General features: G+C 38.9%; 2 protein-coding genes across 2 annotated transcripts; both read right to left on the bottom strand.

Moving 5' to 3' along the window:
- Window positions 1–92: 92 nt before the first annotated feature.
- On the bottom strand, window positions 93–5,945 carry pcolcea (procollagen C-endopeptidase enhancer a). Its single transcript, XM_058412225.1, has 9 exons — window positions 5,788–5,945; window positions 4,356–4,464; window positions 3,599–3,857; window positions 3,005–3,129; window positions 2,697–2,833; window positions 1,969–2,270; window positions 1,613–1,687; window positions 1,345–1,515; window positions 93–839 (listed from the first exon to the last, which is right to left on the bottom strand). Exons 1-9 carry the CDS (start codon window positions 5,877–5,879, stop codon window positions 709–711), a joined length of 1,401 nt encoding a protein of 466 aa, XP_058268208.1. The 5' UTR covers window positions 5,880–5,945; the 3' UTR covers window positions 93–708.
- A 5,551-nt stretch (window positions 5,946–11,496) lies between these two features.
- On the bottom strand, window positions 11,497–20,655 carry vamp2 (vesicle-associated membrane protein 2). Its single transcript, XM_058412598.1, has 5 exons — window positions 20,343–20,655; window positions 16,539–16,647; window positions 15,907–16,065; window positions 15,528–15,579; window positions 11,497–15,319 (listed from the first exon to the last, which is right to left on the bottom strand). Coding segments are annotated over exons 1-5 (339 nt in total). The 5' UTR covers window positions 20,345–20,655; the 3' UTR covers window positions 11,497–15,302.
- Between the last annotated feature and the right edge of the window lie 482 nt (window positions 20,656–21,137).

A 21,137-nucleotide genomic window follows, 5' to 3' on the forward strand; every position in this document is an offset into this window, starting at 1 on the left:
GTTTCTTTTCAGTTTCTCTGTGACACGACAAGCTGCAGTTTGTTTTTCCGATTAACTTCAAGCAGAGCAAAGAAAAAAACTCTGAGATGTGGTGTGATATAAAACCTTTATTTGATGACATCATAAATTACAGATATACTGTATGACATCTTCAAGTGTATAAAGTGAATAAGGTGAAATGTTCCTCTACATGCTGCTGTGAAATCATTTCGGGTTTTTACGAGTCACTGCTCCAAATTCAGAGTAAGATGTATAGACCCTCCCTGTGTTACAGTACTGATTTAATTTGCCCTTGTCCACTTCCCCTAATCACTCAAAAGTGCAAAATGTTCACTAACTTACACTTTAGAGCAATGGGCTCTAATTAGCTATGGGTACATTTAAGAAAATAGAGAATACCAGATATATATATATATATCTATATCTACATATATATATATATATATATATATATATATACATGTGTATATATATATATATATATATATATATATATATATATATATATATATATATATATATATATATATATAATTTAAAAATTAGTTATTTTTCCTTTTACATGTATGTGAAGGGCTTAAAGGGCTAAAACACAGGCTGAGAGACCTGTGATACTGTGCTACAGGGAATAATGGCTGGCAACACAGTGAATCATTTCCACTGATTCATTCATGTTGTTCATGTTGGTGTTGTTTTCAGCCTTGGGGATCAGCACGGCTGGTTGTTGAGGCTGGTGAGGATTTTGTGGTGCTGCGCTTTGTACAAGGCTGTGAAACTGCCAGGAGGGAGAATGCCACGGCCGTCTTCATCCACCTGACCCATCAGAATGAAGTTTTGACCTAAAAACGGAAAAAAGTTGAGAGATGAAAAACCGAAAAGGAAGAGTTTCATAATTATTTTCATAGTTCATTCTCGGTTCTGCAGCAACACAGTTAGCATGGTTACTTTTAGAATGTTTATCGTCTTAAGCAATTTATATTTTGTTGTAAAGAACAAAAAAACAATTGTATCATATGCTCATTTCTATAACTATGCCACATTTATTGTTTGTTCTGTATATATTGTTTGTTAACTCTTGCTTCATGTATTAATTGTTTGTTGCATTTTGGCAATTTTGCTGTAATTATTGTCTATAACCTCTTTAGTTTATCATTGTGTTATTTTTGCAATATTTATTGTTTATGTATTTTTGGTTACTTTAGTTATCATAAATTTATTGTTGCTATAGATAAGTGTTGTTTTTTTATAACTTGTTCCTCCTGTATAGCATTTTATATTTTCTCTTTGTTAGTTCTGCCTCAAATATCTTGTAAAGGTAACTTCTGCTCGATTCACTTTGTTTACCTCTGCGTAGTACAGGACATGTCCTGCACATGAGCACCAGTTTAACAGTCATGGTCTCTCCAGCCTGAGTAATGGTCAGTCCTCCAGCTTTATAAGCCTTGACGATGGAGACGGTGGCTATCAGGCGGCCCTGAGGAGCCGGAATGAGCGCCGTCACGGTCCCTGTGATCACTGCAGAGACAACACAGGACAAGTATTTATTATACACACACACACACACACACACACACACACACTGATCAGGATCTGTGATAATGAACATACTCACCAAATTCACTGCTGCAGAAACTGTTCTTTATGCTGCCATCTCTCTTACATGTTTTAGGGCACAGAGGGTTCGTTCCTGAAATTTTCCACAAGATGAATCACATCATAAACACTTGAAATGATTAAATATTGTTTCATATCAAGAAGAAATGTTTAGTGTTAAACACTGGCACCATGACGATGTCAGAAAACTTATTAAAGCCACTAGGTGCAGTGAGGACTCTACATTATTGTAATGAAAACATTGCTTCCTCAGATGGAAAGTTTTACTGAACATTGTAATGTGCAAATATTTTGATACTGAACTCTGATTGGATCTCATATTTCATGATGCAATACAATTTACTCCTCTCTGACCTGGGCGCACTGGATCAGGCCGACCTGATTCTGGATTCAGAGGCCTGGCCGGTTGGTTGGGATTGGGTGGTGGGCGTCTGCGTGGTGTGGCGGTGGTAGTTGGTGCCTTCGTAGTCTTTGTGGTGACGGGTTTGCGGGTCGGGGCAAGCCGTGGCACTGTGGGTAACGAGTGCACACGGGATCCTGGCTGGGCTGAATGACCTCTTGGAACACTGGAATACGAGGCAATGAAGCCATCTGAGGTGACGCTCTGGTCAGACACGAACTGGACCAGGAGAATGTTAGAGTTGGTCACTATGGGCCTAGAGATGGAGGGAGAGGAGAAAGTAGTATTAGTACTAGTACACCAATCACCCTTTAATGATTTCTTTATTCATTTGTTCAAATTTGATCTTTCTCAGCTGGATACAGTCACATCAACAACAGACTGTTCACAACACCACCACCAGAGGGCAAACTGCACTAAGCTTTACTTCTTCATTTGTAATATCCATTTCCTGTCTCCTGCCCATATAAACCCATGGACCCTCACACACTTTATAGAAGTCTTGATGCTATGTGTCATGATGCTGAGAAGCACTGAGCTGTGCCTGCTCCAGCTGATTAAAGTCATGAATTTCATGTAGGATTTTGCTGTCATTATTTTTATTTATTTTTTTATGGGTTTTAGTAACCTGTAACTTGAAGAACTCTTTTTCTAGAAGTGTAGTTAATAAATCTGTACTCACTCGGGTGCCTTATCCCCACAGTATTTTCCAATGCGTCTTGAGGTGTCCATCTCTCCTCCATTATAAAACGCCACGTAATCGAAGCGACAGTATGTGTCACGCTCCACATCAAACTTATCAAACTTCACCTCTATCACCTGAAAACACCGGCATCAATCAGTGCACAGCTTGTTGGGGCAACTTGTTAAAAAAATACCTCTAATGAACACAGCTATGTATTAGACTTTCAAACAGTTTAGTTTAGTGTGTAATAGTTCGACTGTAGAGTGCAGGAGCTGTGCAGCATGTCTTGGTTCTGAAGTCCTGACCTTGTCTGGTTCCACGGTGATGAGCCATGAGCAGGTAATGCCTGATGGGTAATTTTTCTCAGGCCAGTTGGGTGTTTGGATGGTTCCTTGTGGTTTTATCATTTTTCCACCACAGGTCTGTTCCTCTGAAAGTGAAATTATAACTTTATTAATCTGAAAACTTTAGTAACATATAATCAAGTTCCCAAATGTTATATGACACATGTCCGTATGTAGCAAGGATGGAGCTTATAAACATTAAATAATTGCTTAAGGGTATATAATAAATTCAACTCCAAGTGGTTTTAAAATGCTAATATTAGTAATGCTAGTTGAGTTGGGAGGATGTTGGTATCCAACCTCCAGTAATTTTTTTGACTAGAATGATTTACTATAAGATGCAGTGAAAATATTTTTTTAAATTAATAATGGTACAAGTAAATAACAGCATCTGGAGAAATTGTGATAAAAGTAGTAGAAAATGTAGACTTAAAAGAAACAGAAAAAAGAAATGCTAAGAACTGAAGTGAAAAGTGAACTCTTAAAAAATGAATTTGATTCTTCTTCTGGAACATCCTAAGTGCTAGTTAATTTCTTAGTTTAGGTGATGAATACCATTCAGATGTGGTTTTGTCCCAGCAAAGTGGGCGAGGAAACCCCGCCCCCCGGTTTCTGAGTCTGACTCCATGTGCAGCATCATGGTGTTGGAGGTAGAGATGAGTGTGCCTGGACGAAATGTCCCGCAGAAGCGACCCAACTTCTGCACCGTGTTGGAGTGACCGTTATACACGTCCACAAAATCGTATCTGCACAGAGTGTCGGCCTCCAGATCAAAAATCCTAAAGGAGAGCGTGACCACATTGCCTTCTGGGACCTGAGAGAGACCGACATGTTTGGTAATAATGACAGTTATGCTAATCAGCAGGCAGTAAAATAAATTTGTGTTAGCCGCCTTTACTTAAATAACCTTTTTTTGTGCAAAGACGACACTTTCAAATTTCTCACAGTGTTCAACTTTTCTTTAGTGGTTCATGCTACTTATTGTCTAATTTTAGTCTTTATTTTTAGAATTTTTTAGAAATTTCCAACGTTGGAGTTTCTGACTCATTCACATGGTCACTGATCCTCTGCATTGCTTCATCATGAGCTACACTCAGTGTTTAAATCTTTCACTCCCACCAAGTTCTCACAGCATTATTTACTTGAACACTGAATTAATGGTGGGATTTGACTTTCCATGTGGAAGGAAATTTTCACTAAAAAACTCAGAGAAACAGAGAGGAAAAATAATCTGCATTTGTGACTCAGATGTTGTTCATTAAAAATACACTGAAAGAACAGGTGAGTAAAAAGAACATGAATTTGCACGCACAGTGATGTACCAAGTGCACTTGCTGTTTGGTTTGTAGTATGAAGGAAAGTCCTCACTGGCTATGAAGCCTGAGTCTCCATCCAGAGTTCCTCCGCATTTAAACACCGGCCTGAGAGTGAGAGAGAAAGCACAAAACACACTCTGTGAGAGAGAGGAAGTGCTTAACATTAATATAAACAAGCTTCTCTGACCAAAAAAACACTGATTATACAGGTCAGTGACTCGGCAGTTGAACAAAACACACTCTTCTGTGGAAAGTTCAGAAGTGGGCATGTCCTCCTGAAGCATGTATGCTCTTCATTATAAACTCCATGCTTATTGCACACACCTCATTTTATTAGCAGCACTTGTAGGATTTGTGGCCGTGTTACCTGCCCAGACCGTGTCTGCTACTTGGAACTCAATAAGTTCAAAGCCCAAAACCAAGCCATAACTGAAGTGATGTAAAATGCTGGGGTTTAGACTGAAGTTACTGCAATGAAAGATAAAATGTATAAAGTCCTAGGACTGAATCTTGTATTTGAGCCCTGACAGTTTCACAACTTTTTACTCACAGTTAGAGATGAGGATGAAGAGCAGACATGGGGACAAGCAGGAGGTCAGGCAGACAGACAGAGAGAAAGATGCAGGCAGGGAGACAGACAGACAGATAAGTAGACAGGCAGACAGACAGAATTAATAATAAAATTAATGCATCTGTGATTTTATCAGATCAACAAAATTGTCTTTATTACACAAATTACAGCAGAGCAGATCCTCAGACTCTGTTTTGTAAATTTGGTGTACAGTTCTGCAGGATGTTGAGCTCATACATTTTCACATGCTTTTGTAATCTTCAGTTTTTCAACACTAATAAATTCCTTATTGCCTCAGAATGTCTGGACTCTGATTTCTGCTGAAGCATTTAAGCTAAGTATGGTGCAGTATAGCGCTTTTATGATGTTGTACTGGGACCATTTACATATTTATAAATGATGAGATAAAAACAGTTCTCTCTGCTGGGGTTGGGACTTTTGGCTGTACAGTAAGCTGATTCCCAAAAATCCTGCAGGGTGAAGAACTCGAAGAACTTTTCCAGCCTGTCTGCCAATGGGATTGCTTAGTTTAGGAGAGGAACACACACACACGCTGAAGGCTTCATCCACATTTACAGCCACATCAGTGGGACACACACACACACACATACACGTAAAATAATTGAAAAAAGTGTGTAATAAATGCGAGTCATTACTGGTCCTTTTTAAATCTAATATTTATTTTTATTTTAATAATTTTACATTTGCATGTAATTTCTATTCTTCTTTATTAATTATGATGTCATGCATATGATCAATAGTATGTCAATAGAATCAATAGAATAAACAAACAACTGTGATCATGAGAACCATCAACTGAGTTTGAGTCTCTCACACACAAACACACACACACGTACCTGGTATTGTTAGTTGTCTGACTGTGAGACCATCCAAAAACCAGCAGCAAAAGAAACCCTAAAGAGTACATGGTCCTGCTCAGATGCTTCATTTTCCCTCAAAGGCAGAGAGTGAGTAGAAGAAGTGAAGGAAGGAGCTGAGTGGAGGAGGAGAAGGAGGAGGAGGAGAAGTGTGTGAGTCCATGCAGTGATGGGGGGGGGTGCAAACCGAGGGGGGATGGGGTTAGGCTTTAATCAGCTCCAGATGTTGTTCTGGATCTCAGCCACTTTTTATTGAACATTCCGGAAAGAGCGAGAAAAGGCTAGAGAGAGAGAGAGAGAGAGAGAGAGAGAGAGAGAGAGAGAGAGATCTGAACAAAAATAAATAAATATCCCAGTGTACTGCATGTAGCCTGGTTTCTGATTCATCTGCTGATCATATGTGATGTTTGAACGTGAGACATGAGGTCACTGGGTTAATCAGACTCATATCAGCAGGGTTTCATGCAGATTAGACGCAGGAGTGTGTGCATTAAGTTGCCAGATTTCTGCTCACATGAAGTCGAATGTCAAGCCAGGACCTGAGATTCACGAGAAGCTGTTAACGTCGCAGGATTAAGAGAAACATCTACATTTACTGCTCAGTGTATGTGACTTTGTTGCGGTTGCCAGATTGCAAGTTTGTGTCCTTGTAGTGTAGAGTTACAGATTTAGTTTTAGGACTGAATCTGAACCAATGGCAGATCGTTTTTGAGACATATTTATAGACAGGTTATAGTTTCAGTTAATTAAGTGACTCTAGGTTTAAATTTCATAATACATTTTCAGTTAAATTGCTGGAAATTGAATTTCTTGGTGTTTAATCAGTTAATATTTTGAAGAGTTTCTCTGCTAGCTCAGCGGATTACTAGAAAAATGTGGAAAACCTATTAAAGCAACGGAATAACCAGACCCAAAGCCAGCTGAGTATGCAGGTGTAATCATTCGGAAAATTGACTCAAAAGGCCAGAAATTGTTCAGCTATTCTGAACTGTTTTTAATATCCCTGATTTACCATCCATGCCACTTATTTGCATGTTTGGTTGCCAGATTTTAGATGTTTGGTGGGAGAAGTTCGTGCTCTGTGTCATGTAAGATTTCATTTCAAACTTTTGCTACACACTGACTGTGTAGTGTGTAGGATGAAGAGAAGAAGTGCACGAAGCATGACGAGACGTCATCAACATCCCAAATTTTAGAGACAAAGCCTATTCACAGATGATTCACTTCAAGCAGCATGTTTGGTTGCCAGATTTCCGTCCTCTGGTCCACAGATCTGTGTGAGGAAATGTGCTATGGGATTTAATTGACCGTCCTGGCGTTAGAGAGACATTTTTACTGTTCTTGGAATCTTTGTTGTTTATTGTGTGTTGTGGTTGCCAGGTTTGCCTTTTGTACCCCTCATGCCGTGTAGTAATTTTACGAAGCAGTAAATTGTCCAAACTCAGCTTGTATATCGTCCAAACCCAGCTCATTGCCAGATTTCATTATTAATATATTCATATTATGTAGTGTTTTGGGTGAATTCCATACATTTTTGTGTATTTTTCAGCTTATTATCCTAGTTTTGCATGTTTGGTTGCCAGATGCTAGATATCTGTTCACGTTGACCTGTGTCCTGTGAGAAAGCCATGAAATTTCCCTGACACTTTTGGAGATTTATTAGCTGCAGTTAACATCCCTGGTTTTACAGAAACATCCTCACTGATTATTCTTTTATTTTTTCATATTTGGTTGCCAGATGTAATATTTCTATGGCATGCAGTAAACACCCATAGCTTTAGAACGACATCTTTGCTGTATTTGGATTTATTCTGTATATATGGTTGCCAGATTGGTTTAGTTATTTAAATGACAAGACACGATTAAGTCCTCCAGACATAGAGACAGACTCGTGCTTTCCGTGCTGACGATTCCCATTACTTACAGAGAACTCTCCTGAACTTTTGATCTTTTATGAGACACAGTAAACCATCAAAGTACACTTCTTTACTGTTCTTTTCCTCCGATCAGCTTCTTTTGTGTTTTTAGGTTGCCAGATTTGAGATTTCTGTCCCTTTCCGTCTGTGTAGGAGTCATGAGTTGAGAAAGTTCCCGAAGACTTTTGAGTTTTTAGTAAACAGTCCTGACTTTACAGAGGGATTATTGTGTGTGTTGGTTGCCAGACATTATATTTCCGCTCCGCTCACATGTTGTGTTAGACTGAAAAGATGTTTTTATTAGTTTTTATTTTCCATGATGCATATTTGGATGATGCATAGTGTTTGTGTTTCGGTTGCCAGATTTCAGTTATCCGGTCTGCTCCACTGTGTCATTTTGAGTCACAATTTAGGCAAGGAGACAACGTTTGAGCTTCTCTGAAACTTCTGCAGCTGTGTGTTCCAGCTGCTAATTTGTAAAATTCTTCATGTTAGGCTGCCAGATTTTAGATTTCTGCTTTGTGTCGAGTTAGTGCCTTAGGCTTATTTAAACTTTTACTGAACCATGTAATTCCAGGTCTAGAGAGTTAGCAGAGAAAAATCTGGAAGCTAAACAGAATACACAGTACTGTAAGGCGATTAAGTCGGCTGGGACTGAGCAGCAATGACACATTCGCACAGCTCCTCGGGTTGCATCTTATCCTCCTGATCCAAGCGTTGATGGAGAAAACACGCAATGTTGCAAGAATTTGCCCCCTTCGCTGTTTGTTTTGTTTGGAGGCCAGCAGCAGGGAAAAATGCACACGTTCACAGATTTAAAAGAACGTGATGAGTCAGGAGGCAGACTTTCTCCAGTGGTGTTTAATCTGCAGTGCTTCAATGGAAAGCTTATTTGATTGTTGCATTTTTTTTCCATTAAACATCTTCTTAGATATGAAATAGTTGTATTTATAGTACCTTTCACACAGTGAATAAAAAATCTCTCTGTCAGGACCAGTGTGTGTGTGTTCATTTCAAAATCAGAGATAAGGTTCAGCAGGAAATACACAGGAATGTAGAATGTAGTGATGTGGGATGGGAACACTGCTCAGGGCTGGACAGAGGAGTGAAGCACAGTTTAATGGGGTAACCGGTCAGACCCAGCACCATGTGCGTGTAAAGCTCCACCTCGACATAGATGCCACCATCAGTCATGTCTTTTGTTTGTTGCACCAGAGCAGGTAAAGGTTCTTTAAACAAGGGGCTTTTAGTTCTGTTCTCCTTCACTGACAGAGAACCTTCATGCTACATTTTAGACTAAAATCCACAGCAAGAAGCTCGTCATGTCAGTTACATGACTCGAAAGTTGACGGTTAGCTTCTCAGAACACTGATTATTAATGTCAGAGTTACAGATTTAACTATGTTAGCGAGCGGCCATGTTGATTTGACGTCACTTCGTAAACGTGGAAGGAATTAGTTGCTGAATGATACAACTTCCCCAAGATAACAAGTGGAAATTTCAAGTTGAGGATGCATTTTCTGTGTTCTTTCTTCATTGAATTACAGAGTGTGTCCTTGCCTCATATACAGCATAAAATAATAAAATGCTTCTTTAATTCATTTACTGCATGTATGTCTGCCCTTAAATCACACTAAATCTCAGATGTCTGGTCATGTGACCAGGACCAGTTCATGTGAGTTTGTGTGTTTATAGTGTGTGATGCAGGGTTCTTATAATAACCACAAAAAGGTTTTTATTATTCTTCAAACAAAATACAGAAATTTTCCTGCAGCATCTGGTTTAAGGGTCTGGGTTTAATGCCTGAGTGTCCAAACATTTCTTTAAAGTTCTAATAGCCAGCAGTGTTTTTTTTTTTTTTTTTATGCAGAAGAGAAAGAGTCCAGACGTCAAAGTTTCAACATCTCATTCAGTTAAAGGCAGAAGTGTGTAACTTCTGGAGTGAAAGATCAACAGGCAACAGTCTGACATGACTTTATATTTATCTTTTTAAAAATTTATCTTGTTAAATATGGATGGCTGGTTAGCTGAATGTAAAAAGTATAAACAGTTTAAAGGTTTTAGATTTGTGTTCCCTACTCACTGTACCATCTGGAAATTTAATCCAAGCAGATGACAGTTTTGCCTCATCTGTCTTGATTTATTTGATTCTTTTTACAGTGTTTACAGCTGGAACTCACCACAAACACACAAGTCGAGAAATGTTTCAATATTGTATACACACACATACACACACACACATACACACCGTCAAACAGTAAAATGGTGAGCATTCCTTAGATGTGGAACTTGGGCAGCTCTCAGACTAAACGGTGTGTGTGTGTGTGTGTGTTCCTGTTTACCATTTTCGATCATTTGGTTCTATAATAAATCCTGTGCCCTGTAAAACATCCTAAAGGGATCCAGTTGCTGTGTTTCCATAGCAACAGGCAGATCAAATCCATGCGCTTTGGAAGTTAGTCCCAGGCTGCAGGACGATGAAGGTGAACACACTCCAGAAATGTAGACATTGCTGGGAAATGTGTTTAAGAACAGAACATTATCTAAGCCCTTTATTCCTCTCACTCCACAGCATTTTACTAACTATTACATATTTCTTTTAAATTAAAGAAAGGCACATCACACTTTTTTTGGATTTTTGTGATTATGTTCATTGTCACAAAAGGTCCATGAGGCGAGTCAGATATTGCTGTCGCTTCCATCATAGCTGCTATAAACATTGTTTCCCCCAGCGTTCTTACTCTATTCTCGCTCTTCAAGCTGATAAGAGAAAAAAATCTCAGCCTGTAGACTGTTAGAGCAGGACAAGGGACAGGGACACTATGTAATGCTTTTGTTTGTTTGGGGCACAATGACATCAATGTTCCACTAGAGGGACCTCCAACTCTTCTGCTGAAAATAACAACAAAACCTGACGCTTTTGCGTCATAGATCATAATTTATTTTCTGACCAGCTGAGAGTTTCTCCTGATGGTTTTGAGAAACCTCTCTTAGAATGTTTAGATTTTAATCTTTATCTCATTTAAATGTGATGTACAATGTAATTAGCTCTCTTTAAAACTCAGTCCTTGCTAAAGATTAAAGTTGTGTGTGAATTCTTATGATTTGTTGTTCAGACACATGGTCCGGTCTCGATGGTTTCCTGTGTGTTTATCTCCTCGTGTTTACACTCATTCACACAGCTGCTTCATATCTGCTGCGGTTCCTGTTGTTCGGAGTGTTTACTCTGTTATCCACACTGTCCTGTGTATTTATTACATCACGCTGCACTCGTCACACACTGTGTGGACCTTGGACCTGTACTGTATCACATATTACACTGTGATGCACATGAAATGTCAGGGAGGAAAAAAAAGATATTTATGGACTTTTATTAATATCTACCATGACTATAATGCATATAATACAGTGTAATGGTTAAACATACAAAGGTACTGTGACTTTTCTTTTGTTCATTGATCTTTCAGTTGTAAATATTTCAGCAGCACTGCATAAATGTGTGGAAACTGTTTGTGATTTCTGTTAATAAATACAGAAACTGATTTACAGAACCGTTAACTAAGCCGTAATAACGAGGTAGTTTCCCTGATGTTTTAAGAACATGAAGAAGATGAAGATGTTCAAGTTCTAGTCTGTAGCCCAGTTGTGTCCTTCACAAAACCAGCACAATAAACAAACCTGTTCTTTCTTACTGTTGGAAAAAATCTCTACAGTAGGTTTGAAATTGTTAGATTAACAAAAAATGATCAAATAAACACCTCTGACACGCCTCTCTTTTTTTTAACCATATATTTAATTTATGTTGAACATTGCCATTGTTTTCAAACACACACATTGTAATTTCTAACTCGGAACAATAAACACAGGTCATCATAATGTCATTATTTTCCCCAGTATATATATGTATATTTATATATTTATATATTTATATATAATCCCAAGATGTTCATCGATATAATTAGACATTGACAGATTTACTCTACACTGTTTCCGTAGATGTCTGATTACCGGACGGTTTTGCGGTAAGGTTGTACTTCGCCTTGTTTAATATCCAAAACATTAAAGATGAAGACGAGTATGTGGATAGTGTAAGTAAGTAAGTAAATAAATAAATAAATAAATAAAATCTGGCTTTGTAGGCCGCGTTGCCCATGTTCGTCCCGCCAGGTCCCTCCGAAAAGGCCAGACGAACAGAGGAGACGCAAAGCTACGCTTCTGAATTAAATAGAAATGAAACAGAAATAGTTTCAGAAACCAGGCTCATGGTTCTGTCTCATAGTAGCGATTCCAGCAGACCAGATGATCTGAGGAGCTTAAGCGGTATCTGATGTACACAGAGGATTTCTTCCATGTTCATAATGACATCATTATGGTTTGGATTGTTTATTATTTAGATTATTTTTGACGCAGACCAAGTGAATTTCTAAACATCCCAGCGGACAAGAACCTCCTGTGATTGGTCAAGTGTGACATCAGTAATATTCTAATTAGCTGCTAGCTACAAAGAGAGAGCATGATGACACCGAAACGTCTTTAGGATCCTGTCCCTCAATTTTATTTGCTACTACGAGACATCCATCGTGACCCAGATGCCTGAAGAACCTTCACGTATTGCCTCTCGGATATGTTTCTGTCGCACAAACATGCAGCCTGCATCTTCCTACACCACTGTTCTTTTTTCCAGTTTCTCTTACATAGACATCGTCCGATTATTTCGCCTCACCCGTTCACTCTTATTAAAAAGAAAAATAAATCGAACTCACTCCTCTTTCCCCACAGCAACACTGCTGACCCACTGCTCCCTGAAGTGGCCCTTACTAAAATCTAAAAAAAAAGAATATATCAAATAAGGTCAAATTAAAGCAAAAGTACATCACGTGTGGGACGACAAAATGTTACAGTCAATCCCACGGAGTTCTGCGTCCTTATTTTTCTTAAACATTTTTGAAAATTTCCCTCTGATGACGCACAAGAAGATGCACAAACTGAACCAGACTGGAGCGGTGAAGTTACCCGTGCCTGTTCCCCCTCCACACACACACACACACACACACACCTTCACAAAGGGAACAGAAATCAAGTCAATCACACATACATCCTTTTTTTTGTAATTAATTACGCTTCTAAACCTTTAGGTGATTTGTCAGTCGTGTACGAGTCCTACCCCATGCTAAACAAATCAGCCGAATTTACAGATGTGGGATTTGGATGTACCTGAAGAAATGGGACCCCCGTCCCCCAGATCCACCCCACAGCACAACACTGAACACTACAGAGTCTTTTCTTTTCTTTTCTCTTTTTTTTACAGCTACAAATAAATCAGCATCACGAGGGGAGAAAGGAGAAATAACGGAGTTGTGCTATCAGTGTTGAGTGGCTAAGACTAGCAGACACCTTCATCATCACCATCATCATCATCATCATGTATGATTCTTGAATTAGGTCCACAGCTAATCCTGATGGATCAGCAGATTGGTGAAAAGGGTGAGGTGTTAAAGGAAAAGGTTTTTTGTCCCTGAACCCGTTTTTGATGGCAGTTTGGCAGCATTAGCAAGACAACAAGGTCTTTGGTGGGTTTAAATCTATTCTGCTCTGGGATTCATAGCTGAACATTGATTAAAACAAAAACTGCTCCAGACAGTTGGACTGAAACAGTAAAATAAAACAAAATTTCAACTGGAAATGATAGCAGACCTCCATAGGATGGAGCTGCAGCTAGCAAGCTAGTTAGCATAGTTCCAGCATGGAGGTAAATACAACTAACCAACTGCAAGAAAAAATACAAGAAAAATATTATTTAACCAAATGTTAATTTGTCATCTGAGTCACAAAAATGAGTTAAAGCTCTAAAATTCACATTAAGCTAGCGAGTTAGTTAGTCAGCAATCAACTTCTCATGTTTAGAGTATTTATAGTAAACACAATGATTCTCTTCACTGTTCCTGATCTTTATACAGTCTGAGTGACGTCACGCTACACGGGAATTAGCTAAAGTGGAGGCTAGGTGTTAGTAAGCTAGCGTGATTGAGCAGCACAGTTTCAGGGGGTTTTATATCACTATATATCACCATATGACTACTGCAATAACAGGCGGAATGACAGCAACCGGGATTTTTGTGCCACTCTTCCTTAAGAAATATCATGATTAATAATGTGAAAGATGGCACCTCCTCAACACACACACACACACATACACACAAAGTCTTATTTCTGTAAACCACAGTAGCTTTCGCCTGCTTAGTCCTTGTCACTTAATCCAATGGCGAACTGTACATATGGCTGTGGGGGAGGGGATAAATGAACAGAACGGATGGGGAAATTGTGTGTCTGTGTGTGTGTGTGTGTGTGTGTGTGTAAATGATCACGTGTGGCTCCACACATCATCACGGGCTCATTTCATGCTGACAGATCGGTCCTACGTGACTGGAGTCCGGTGTGTGTGTGTCTGTGTGTGTCTGTGTGTGTGTGTTTGTGTGTGTGTGTGTGTGTGTGTAGGTGGAGCATTTTGTTATATCATTCTATGCATAAAAGCAAACCAAGCAGTGTGGACATAAAGGGACGGAAAAAAAACACAAAAAAAAATTCCCCCCAGGTGCTTGGCAGTGTGTAAACTAGACAGCTAAAATCAACACACACAGTCCAGGTGATGATCTGGTCCCTTGTCCACCTGCAAATGATGACAAATATCTTGTATTCCTACATACAATCCTAAAATCTAACGAAAACCCTAGTGAGCAGTGTGCTTTTCATTTTGCTGGCAGCTCAGCTGGACTTTTTATTGATTATTGTAATAATTCGGTTTAAAAGCGCCATCAAAAACGAGGTTCTTGTGCAATCTGATTCCCCTTTAATCGTATTGGTCATGAGCGTCTGCTGTTTTTGCCAATTACAGACTGTTTGTAAAAGATTCCTGTATGTGTTTGCTTGGTACAGACAGCAGCCTTCTACCCTGCCATAAAGGAATGTTTAAGAGATAAGACACTACAGACTTAATAAAAATATAAATCTATCACCATTGGTCCAAATCATTTCTGTGGCAGTTTACAAAAGTCTATTGTTGAACAGAAAGAAAGAAATACGGATGCACGGAAAGAGAGAGAGAGAGAGAGAGAGAGAGAGAGAGTGGATTCTGGAAGAGTATCTCGGTTAAAGAAGTAAACTACAAGCATAGTATAGAACTGACACACGTCGTGCGGTATATACACACAGATTCATAGGCAGTTTTTTCAAGCCAAAGAAGTCATACAAAAAAGAAAACGATAAAAAATAAAAGAATAATAATACAAACGCACACCCACACACGAACTCTACAAATAAAACTCTACAAATAAGGACGAGTCGTACACACACCAAGAGATTTACCGGGATTACCGTCTGCTTTCAGAGATCTCAGAAAAGCGGGAGGTATTTACAGAGGACACACACACACACACACACGCTCAGAGGCTGGACGTGGGGACGCAGAGAGACCGGGGTCCATACAGGGAGAGTCATCGAGGGCACAGATTTACACTCGTTTGTTGGGTAGAGATTGAATAGTTGTGAATGGGGCACAGGGTGGGGTAGGAAACTCGCCCTTTAGGTGCTGAAATAGACTGAAAAAAAAAAAGGCAAACGTCAGCGTGTATTAGGATTACTATAATTTATTATTATTAAATTATATTATTAAGTAAAGGTATGTAAGTAAAAATACAGAAAAATGAAGAAAGAAAGAAAGAAAGAAAGAAAGAAAGAAAGAAAGAAAGAAAGAAAGAAAGAAAGAAAGAAAGAAAGAAAGAAAGAAAGAAAGCAGTCTTCTCTTACCGATGATGACGATGAGCACGATCACACATATCACCCCCAGGATTATCATCATCTACAGACGGAGAAACAGATGGAGGGACAGACAGACAGATAGACAGACAGAGAGACAGACAGAAGAAGGCATTATAAGGACATCTGTTCCCTAAACTTTAACCCCAATAAGAGACTGGATTGCTGTATGACACAGTAACATCACAGGGGTCTGTCACCTGCCCTGAGGAACTATTACTTCCATTTATTTATTATACACAATAACACAACTGTTTATTGTTTATAGTGGTCTGTTTAATGCAGTATAAAAGTGTCATACTGACTGATGGTCTAACTGACAGTCTGTTTGTTAGAGCGATGGCTCTGTGCTCAGGTCTGTATTCTGTACCTTGGCATTCTTCCACCAGTATTTATTCTTCAGTTTAGCGGCACTGGTCTCGAACTGAGAGGCTCCAGCCTGCAGCGCGTCGGCTCGGTCATCCAGCTCTGAGAGCTTCTGGTCCCTCTCCAGAACTTTATCCACGTTTACGCGCATGATGTCCACCACCTGACCACACAGCCACAGGTTATTTTTGGTTCAAACGGTTGAACTTCAAATAAAAAAACCCAAACGACTGCCTGGGTGAAGCACTTCACATCTTTACTGTTCAATTTAAGAACAATTTCACAAGAAATCTCAAATTTATATCCTTTACATCTTAGTTTTATCTCACAGTGATACAGTCTTGCTTTAGTACTCTTCATTTATTCGTTAAAGTTGTTTTTCTTTTTTTTAATCTCAGTTTAACTTTCCCTCGTTTTAAAATCTTAGGTATCATCGGTTCGAATGTGATGCATCTGCAGATCAGTAGAAATCAGTAGAAATCAGTAATTAACTGATCAAAGTGTTCAGTTGGTTACTCCTTTTTATTTCTTTCTGATTGTTTGGGAGTCTGTACTATTACACGGTGCAACACTTTATTTACTGGATGAAATCTGTGTGTGTGTGTGTGTGTGTGTGTGTGCATGTGCGTGTCTCACCTCGTCCACCTGAGCCTGTGTCTGCTGTAGGCGGCGGTTGCTGGTCAGGTTGGGAGGAGGCTGATTCCCTCCCTCAGGGGCAGGGGCGCCGGCGGCGGCTGGAGCAGACCTGGTATCCAAAATAAAATCAGTAAACTTGAACCAAAGAAACAGCAGTGAAAAAGATATCGGACAAATAAAGAGCGTGATATACGGGGTGAAAATATGAGCTAAAAATAATAAGGCCTCAAGGTAATATTAGTGAAGTAACTGAAACTGAAAATGAATCAGAGCAGAGCTGATGATCACAGCTTCACCTCCCTGCCTGATGATTTTAGACTCTAGGCTACAGTCACTGGTGCTCATTTTTTTGTTTTAGTTTATAGAAAACGTTAAAAAGGAGCTACAGTTTTAACTCATTACTGAACTGAAAGTATGAGACAGTCGTAAAATAGTCGTAATCCCATAATAACAAGTGTTTAAGGTATTAAGACTGAAAGAGATTACTCAAGAGATATAAATATTGAAAGCTCTAAATCAATTCTCTATCAGTAAAAAAAGAAAATTAGGCAGTGAGGCATTTCTGTTAAACTGCGTCAGTTATTTATCATACAATAATCATCATCATCACAAATATAAACCAAGCTCATAAAGTACTTTGTGCCTGAAATGTGCTCAAATGTCATCTGACAGTGACCTCTGACCTCTGACAGTCCACATCCACCAGCCGGCTCTGCCCTATAGTACAACAGCTACTAAATGACTAAGACTGACATGTGCTTGATGTGAGACGCTCACAGTGGATCTGTTCAAACTGCTGCTCCTGCTGCGTCACAGGGCGGAGTAAAGCACACACACAAACACTCACACATACACACACAAACGGGGGAAAGCACAATCTGCCCTCTTATGCATACCTGAGCTCAAAGACGCCCACTATTGGCTTTTGTTGTTGTGATTGATGAGAGAGTGAGAGAGAGAGAGAGAGAGAGAGAGAGAGGGTAATGCCTCTCCCACACAGACTGCACACATTTTGCTCTGGTAATGTGGGAGTCATTTTTGGGAGGAATTTGAGCTTCTAAGATAAAATCTATATTTTTCAGAAGGCAGCATGTAGAAGGCTGAATTACACGTCCTTCTTACAAAAGAAAAACTTGAACAGCTGACAAACTACTGAACTGCCTCCACTAAAAGATAATCTCTCTCTCTCTCTCTCTCTCTCTCTCTCTTCATATATATATATATATATATATATATATAAATGGACCAAACAGACACTTAATCATTGTGATTCTGAGCTGCGTCAGTAATCTCTTATGTAATATTCTATATTAGTAAGTTCTCTGATGTAATATCATGATCATAAGACACGCCATATGATCATCTGTTCAGAGTGATGTTTTAAACCTACACTGTGATCTGATGAAATCACGAGCCGTGACTGAAATTCTGTGCGCATGTGAAAATGTGAAACCTCTGCCATTCTCGGCTTCGCCCAGCAGACGGAGACAAATCAGGGGATAAAGGTGACCTCTGAACGCTGAAGGCTTAATCCCCACACACTTCATGTCATTTTCTGCTAACACAATTACAGTGTACTCCTTTTTTATTTTCGCTCTAACACACCATGCAGGCGAGACGAGAGACAAACAGACATGTTAACATCTGGAAATGGCTGATGTGCTGTTTTCTCCTCATCCTCTCTCTGCCTCCATATCCGCCTCTCCTTCTCCTTCACTGCTGTCTATATTTAGATCATCAGTCCCCTTCAGAGAGGACGAAATCACCAACAGCACATCTACACATAAGCAGGACTTCAGTAGCTCTTGCTTCTACTTTTTAATGAAAATACACTAAAAATGTGCTAAACAAATGACGTGCATCTTCTACACGCAATATTTTTTTAATCCTGGACACTACAGACTCGTGCCATTGTGAATAAATAAATGTCACATGCACAGGGAGTTAGCAAAGCGATGATTAAATAAGAACATGTAGGTCTATAAGATCATAACATTAATATCAAATGGGTTAAAAAACCTTAAACATAAAGTGTCTTTGGAACAAAACTACAAACACAGCTTCTGACTATGGATTTTTTCAATCCACTAGAATTAAAGAAATATTCAAAAAATATTAATATCAAGCATCTAAAATGTACACATTACAGCATGTAAGGAGTGTTTCTGAGGATTTTATGTCATTTTAAAGCTTAGTTCACCCTTCAGAGAGCTTTATCCTTAATTATTTATTATAATTTTTCCATAAAATCTGATCCATATTATCCATGCTAACTGGTCAAAACACATTCATTATGCACAAATCCTCGAGCAGCACAATGCATTTGCTTAAATATGATTATAAATATGATTTTAAAAACAGGGCTGAATGATTTCTGGAGAATATTGATCTGTATACAATAACACTACAATTTTTCACAATTTCACATTTAGGGATTGGCTCATTTACATACCATGATACATCAGTACACAATATACTGTTAATCCAAATCTCATGTTTAACAGCTTGGTACAACTTTCTTTTATCACATGATCACATCTTCCCCAAATTTGTGAGTCAAAAATAATTTTTCAGCCACAGCATCTTCTTTTCTTTTAAAAAGAAATCAATCACTCTTCTGTAACACCAGCTAATAATGGTGATGAATACACACTGCTCTTGTCATGTGGAAGATATGAAATTAAGGTGAGTGTTTCCTCGACACTGTATGCGAGAGGGATGTGATTAGGATTTGGAGGTAATCTGGTGTTGCAGCGCTCGAAGCTCGTTTAGCTCAGAGGAGGCTGGGGCTCGGCCATCTTGCGCAGGAGACGTGTTAGTGCCAGCCATTTGGTTACAGCCTCCGTGTAGGAGCAGAACAACAGGAGCCTTATGAGCTCTAAATTAGGAATTCATCTAGGGAGCCAATAAACCTGTATTATTTGAGAAATAACCTTTTTTGGAAAGGGTGTGTGACAGATTGTCCTGTTTTGCTTTACAGGAACAAGAGCAATATGATAATATGACCCTCCCAACCCCCACCACCTCCACCATCACCACCACCATCACCACCGTTTAGGAACATGTATACATTTTTTTTAAATATAAGAAAGAGAGAAAAAAAATGCTATTTTATCATTTTAGGATTGACAGGTGATGATTGTAATGCAGATTAACCCAGTATTTAGGCCAGATCTCATCCACATTCCCAGAGGAGATAAAAGATATAAAATAAAGGCAAACATTTTCTTCTTGAATGGCATGTATTAGGAAATATAAATAATAATAATAATAATAATAATAATAATAATAATAATAATAATAATAATAATAATAATGAAAGATCAATCAACCAAATTTCCAACAAAGCCAGTCTGATCCGGAGCCTATAGGCGTGTTTCGGCCATGTCTGCCTTCATTCACAACCCTATAAATAATAAATATTAAATAATAAATAATAAAACAAGCTGCAAATCATTAGGTTTGATGAAATAAGCAGCCTGGAAGATCTGATAGCTACTCAGATGGCCATTTATTTTAAATAGATGGCTGATTATTATTAGTAGCACCATTTATTACTAGAATTCATGAGGAACCATCATCTGAGGCTGAGATGATATGTTTTTAAAATAAATACTATCATGATCATCCAGTCACATCCATAACAAAAGATATTTTCTTCAAAAAAACCCCTTATATTAATGTTTTTTCCCCCTGATGCCTCTAGCACCTTCTAGAAATAAGCATCCGTGCACGAGCTCACTAATCCCAACCCGAAATAAAGAAATAAATTAAAAAAAAATGTTTTAAATGAATAATACTTACATTTCTTTTTATTGTTGGCGCGGGCACACACAAATCCGACAGAAAGGTGGTGTAAACGACACGACGGTTTTTTCCCCCTCTCTCCTTCTCTCGGGTTATTTATTATAAGGTCGCACGCGCTTCTTCTCGCAAACACGCGCACACGCAGGTACGCTGTATTTTTTCCCCGCACGGTTTTTTCCCCCCTGTTTTTATTTATTTAATTATTTTAACAATTTTTTTATTTTAATAAAAATGACCAGGTTTCGTGTCTGCGCTCCGTCACTGAGCAGCCTGCGTACATAAAAAATGGATGCTCTCGGATTAAGAGAACAAAAAAAAGAGACGGCTCGTTGACGTCACTCGTCATCCGGGGAAGCTGCAGGTTGGAGAGGGTCACCATGACGACCGCGCGCACTGAACGCACTATCTGTTTGTGCAAGTGTGCACGCGGACGTTGCCAAACGCGCGATTTTCACGCAGTGTGATTTCTTACGAGCTTTCGTATAAGTAACATTGTCTTTTGAAGAAATGCAAACAAAGATTTCAAGGTGCATTTCAGCAGGTTATTAAAAGTTCGGTAGGCATTTGACGTCATGTAGATATCATATGATCGAATGAACCATGCACTATATTTACATTTACATTTCTGGCATTTGGCATTATTTGAAAATAATGGATAGTGGGGGGTCATTTTTAAAAAAATGAACAATGAAGATGTGGAAAAGTCATCTAACACACCTGACCGAATTATTCTGTGAATGAACTGTGATGTGTGAGGAGATGTGTGTTCCTCAGAACACTAAAATGTGCAGC

The sequence above is a fragment of the Hemibagrus wyckioides genome, linkage group LG16 (assembly GCF_019097595.1).
Source record: "Hemibagrus wyckioides isolate EC202008001 linkage group LG16, SWU_Hwy_1.0, whole genome shotgun sequence".
Taxonomy (NCBI): Eukaryota; Metazoa; Chordata; class Actinopteri; order Siluriformes; family Bagridae; genus Hemibagrus; species Hemibagrus wyckioides.